Consider the following 5,590-nt stretch of genomic DNA (forward strand, 5'->3'; position numbering starts at 1 on the left):
AGTTCATATTAGACTGTGTGGTGTATATATTTAAAAGTTCAGAAAAGCAGAACTGTTTTCACAAACCATAAATGTAGAGAACATTCTGAGAAATGAGTAGATGGAGCAACAGCTGGGACCACATAAACAGCAATCAGCTGTTCCTGCTCCTGATCTGCACTGCTCCTCCTCTCCGTGTGCGCTTTGCGCCCCCTGCTGGTTGTGAGCACTGCTGCAGGGAGGTTTGTGTCAGGGTTCTCACTGAAGGTCCCTCACTGTGTCTCTAGTACAGTAATAAATGGCGGTGTCTTCAGCTCTTAAGCTGTTCATTTGCAGGTAGAGGCTGCTTTTGGGGTCATCTCTTGAGATGGTGAATCTGCCTTTCACAGACTCCACATAGTGTGTTGCATAATTATAACTTTTGGGTTCAATTTGTGCAACCCACTCCGGCCCCTTCCCTGGAGTCTGGCGGACCCAGTTCATCCAGGCATCACTGAATGTGAATCCAGAGGCTGCACAGGAGAGTTTCAGGGACTTTCCAGGCTGCACAAAGCCTCCCCCAGACTCCACCAGCTGCACTTCACACTGGACACCTGCAAACAGAGTTTCCTGTCAGTAAACTGTCACAAATGTCCACTGTCCCTCACACTCATGTCCACTCACACACTGAGTATCTCTCCATATCTATAAATCACCTTTTAAAAGAATAACAAGAAAAACCCAGCTCAGTCTCAACTCCATGCTGAATGTTCTGTGTTCAGTGATGATCACAGACGGGGAGGAGGACCTGTGAGTCCAGACCTGGGTGCCTCTGTCAGAACTGTAGGGTCAGGGCTGGTTTTCATGAGCAGAGTGGAACATTATTTGCATGTCTTCCTGCTATAACATGAGCTCAGGAAAGGGCGCCTTGAAGGAGACAATGAATAGTGTAGATGTCTGAGATGAAATAAGGACCAAAGTGACATTTATAGCATCAAAGTTTCATTTATTGTCCTGGGGACATAGCTCAGCTGGTCAAAAAAAATTTTACATGCTGAAGCCCTGTGTTAGTTCCCAGAAAAGAGGGATGGCAGGAGGATTATCTGTTTGAGTTATGCTTGGGCAATATGAAACTGTGTCTCAAAAAGGAAAAGAGAAGGAATGAAGAAAGGAAAAATTATTTAGTATAAATTTATAGTTATAAATACAAATATAACTTTGCTACCTTACTCTACTATACTGTGTACATATAAACCCACCTAATGTCTTAGCAGAAGTTATTAAATAAATTCATAGGAAAGTATGCCAAACTCAAATGTGATAATTTTAGTGGACATTGTATAAGGTTCAGTGAACAACGAATGCATGTATTTACTGAATTAACAAAATGTGGCTGAGGCAATAGCACAACATTATAACATGCCATGCATAAAGCTCAAAGTTTGATCCTAAAAAAGAAAAGCTCTTCATTTCATGAATACAAATACAATTTGAGATTACACTTTGATCAAAATTAAAACACATTCAAGACCTATGTTTAATCCTCAGCTTTCCCACACCTGACATCCCCCACCGACCAATGCAGGCCTGCTCTCTCCAAAGGCCATCCCAATTCTTCTGTGACCTCCTTAAGGCAGCAGTAGGCTGATTTATTTCTACACCATATTCTTTTACCTTTTATTTTTTTATCTTTTATTCAGATCCTCAAGTACTTATTTTTGCTTCACCATCAGTTACGACTTTTTTCCCCACAGAAAAGATTCACCTGGCACTTAGAGACCTGCCTTCCCTGCACCACCAGGTAGTCCAGCTCCTTCCTCTCCAACAGCCTACTCTCTTCCTGTGACCTACCTCCCCTTTCCATCATGATGTCATCGATCTTTCCAACTTCTTAGGTGGGCTTCTTCATTGTCTTGCTTCTCTGAACTTCTAAGTAAACATTGCTCTGACTTACCCAACAAGTTTCTGACACCTCCAAGTTCTTTCCTCTAGATGATACCAGACTACATGGCTTTTCTGTAATTTTTCATCCCCACGCCTCCAACTGTTTTTGAAACTTCTCATGCTTGAAAATGACTTCTCTTCCAACTCACTGCCTTGTGCCTCCTGAACCTATAAGCCTCATGAATACATGCTTCGGAGAGCTTACTCAAAGTACAGCAATCAGACATGAAGAGAACACAAGAAGACAAGGCAGAAAAGCACAGTTAATTAGTGTTATGTTCCTTTATGGTGACTGTTCTTGTAATGCAGTTAATACAGGATACCAGTTCCTCAAAAGAAAGTATTATCTCAACCCTCTTATGACTCAACACTCTTCTGAACACCAAACACACCTACAATGAAAGAATAAAGATCATTTGAACAAAAAGAGCAACTTAGAAACTTCTTTTTGTTGTTGATTTATTTGTTTGTTTTTTTGAGACAGGATTTTTCTATAGTTTTGTTGCCTCTCCTGGATCTTGCTCTGTAGACCAGGCTGGCCTCAAACTCACAGATATCTGCCAGGCTCTGACTCCTGAGTGCTGAGATTAAAGTTGTGAGCCACCACTGCCTGGCAAGCAACTCAGAAATTTCAAATGATGAGTCTCAAATCAAAAGCTGTAATTACAACTGAAATTCAGGGCAACATCAGAAATAAGTATGAAAATTTATTCTCTTACAATAATTATATATAGGAAAACTATTTGTAAAAATTAAAGGAAAAATAAAAAATATTCACAATAAAAATAGTTAGAGAAACTTATGATCACTAATCCAACTCCACAGAGAATAATGAATGGGATATTTAGCCAGAAGAGACTAAACATATTCATGGTTGCAGGAAACGAGTAAACAATTACTGAATAGTTAATCCAGAGTTCTAAGAAAATACCAAAAACAACAACATGACAGGAGTTATTACACTCCTTCCAATAATAACTCAGTATTGATGGTCTCATTATCACAGCAAAGTGATTCAGACTATCAGATTGGATTAGAAAAAGGGATCATATTTGTTTCTGCCTTGAGGAACAGACCTCACCATCTTAGCACACAACACCTTAGGTTAAAGGTTGGAAAAAGCTACTCCAAGAAATGGAACTAAGAAACAAACAGTCATAGCTACTATAATATGTGATAGAATTGATGTCAATATAAAACTAGTTAGAAGATTTAAAAAAAGATTGGTTCATACTTGTTAATCAGAGTCCACAAAAGCATATTAAAATTATGTATGTATACAGATAGATCGTATATATATATATATATATATATATATATATATATATATATATATACATATACACATATATGCAGCAAAAGTTGCCGAAAATTAATAAAAATTAATAATAGCACAGATAAAACCCAACATAATGACTTTGGGTAAATTCAATACACTATTTTCTTTTTTTTAATTAAGAAAACTTTTTATTCATTTTACACACCAATCAAAGATCCCCCTCTTCCCCACCCCGCTCCCCCCAGCCTCCCCCTCCAACCCACCCCTCACTCCCACCCACAAGAAGGCAAGGCCTCCCATTGGGAGGCACATTCAATAGAGGCAAGTCCAAGTCCTTACCCCTGCCTCAAGGCTGCAGGAGGTGTCCCATCATAGGTAGTGGGCTCCAAAAAGTCTGCTCATGCCACCAGATGGATTCTGATCTTACTGCCAGGGGGCCTCCCAAGCAGATCAAGCTACACAACTGTCTGGCCATGCAAAGTAGCCTACATCCAGTCCCATGTAGGCTCCACAGCCATTGATCCAACTTGCATGAGTTCCCTCTAGTTTGGTTTGGTCGTCCCTGCATGTTTCTGCATCATGATCCTAATGCACTTGCTCAAAGAATCCCTCTTCTCTCTCTTTGACTGGACTCCTGGAGCTCTGTCTAGTGACTGGCTGTGGATCTCTACATCTGCTTCCATCAGTCATTGCAGAAATGTTCTGTGATGACAGAGTATTCACAGGTCTGATCTCCGGGGTGATCCAGTACAGTTCAGGCACCCTCTCCACTATTGCTAGTAGCCCAGGCTGGGGTCATCCTTGGGGATTCCTAGTAACTTCCCTAGCACCGGGTTTCTCTCTATCCCCATGGTGTCTCTCTCTATCATGGCATCACTTTTATTGCATTCTCCCTCCCTCAATACACTATTTTCACCAATACACAGTTCATCTGAACAATTTTCACACAGAAACATTGATTGTGAGGTAAATGTAATGAAAGTTCAATGTGATGTAATGAAATGAATCTCATAGATGTCTTCCAAACGTTTCACACAAACATGACACTTCTACTGACTGTAGGTAAGACTTAGCATGAAGAGCCTTGAAACTGCTTCTCCGTGGAAAAAGATTGTCAAGTTCTAGTTTTCAGTTGAGGAATTCATTTTACTGTGAGCTATACTGTTTTCCTGGTGACTGAGTGGGCCTTTGAATAGTGTCATTTCTGTTTCTGTAGTTTCCTAAGAGAGTGACATATATTTTAGGAACTAACTGTGTCAGATTTTGTATCCATCTAGGCAAGGTTCTTCCTGCCATAGGAGATGGTCTCCTGGGGATTGTCTGAGGTTAACTGAGAGGAATAAATCCTGTGTAGTCAGGAAACACCCTTGCTGGCCCCTCTCTGCACCTGCTTCTCAGGCTCTGCACAATTAATTTATTTTGGTTTTCTCTTTTGCTGTTACATGACAACAAATATTTAGCAATGTTATTGATGATATGAAACTGATGTCATTTCGAAATAATATGGAGAAACAGATTTTGTTCCTGTGATTACCTTGATGAATCATGGTCTCTCTTTGGTGATTCTTACTCCCACATTGGGGTTGCTATGAAATGTTTATAGACAGTTCTAAAGTCTATATTCCTTATAGAGCAGGATGATTGCCCTAGGAATATTGTGCTATTGTTATACATCATACTAGATATAATATGGAATTTTGTGGAGGATAGTAACTTTGTCTTTTCTTGAAAAATACACCTGTCCCTCCTGAAGCAGGCCCTGTGAAACTTGCATTTGCCTAGCCAGTTGAAAACTAACAACAACCAAACATTCATACCTGTCTTAATCTTACTGTTGATGGTTCTGCCAAAATCATATGTCAGGAAACCACTCTTTCCTTTCTGTCCTGACTCTGTGGCTCATATTTGAAAAAGAGAGTCCATGGTGGTGTTGAGTTTCTGTACATTGCACAGAGGACAACAGAGGAGTGCTGGGCCTTGGAGGACAAGAAATTTCTATCCACATTTTACCTGGTGAAGGAGACAATGAGTGTCATATTATTTGCATGAATTCAGCAGGGATCTGACAATTCTTTGATCCTAAGTCTTAGATCCTCTTGATAGATGCCTTCTAGTATATTGGAGAGTCCCACTCAATACAGAGGCCTGAAGTGGAAGATTCTCTTGCCTTCTGATCAATCCCTGATTTCCACATGGAGGAGACTGGAGGTGTTTAATAAAGTTACTGATATTTCAAACAGTTTTTTAAAATCAACATAGGTTTGTATAGTCCTTAACATAAAATTGGCCTAGGGGATTTACGCCTGCCATAATATATTCCCCCAAACAATTACATCCATATTAAACATATAACATTCACATTCATCATGTGGAAGGAATGTCTACTAGAGAAACATCTAAATTAAATGT

The 5,590-nt window shown here is 39.8% G+C and overlaps 1 gene segment (V, D, J or C); it reads right to left on the bottom strand.

The window, feature by feature from the left end:
• Positions 1-237: 237 nt before the first annotated feature.
• LOC128111026 (immunoglobulin heavy variable 3-7-like) lies at positions 238-747 on the bottom strand. The segment is given in 2 exon segments: positions 238-572; positions 675-747. Coding segments are annotated over 2 exon segments (381 nt in total).
• Positions 748-5,590: the final 4,843 nt, after the last annotated feature.

This window comes from Peromyscus californicus, unplaced genomic scaffold (genome assembly GCF_007827085.1).
Source record: "Peromyscus californicus insignis strain IS unplaced genomic scaffold, ASM782708v3 Scaffold_15__1_contigs__length_86483966, whole genome shotgun sequence".
NCBI lineage: Eukaryota > Metazoa > Chordata > Mammalia > Rodentia > Cricetidae > Peromyscus > Peromyscus californicus.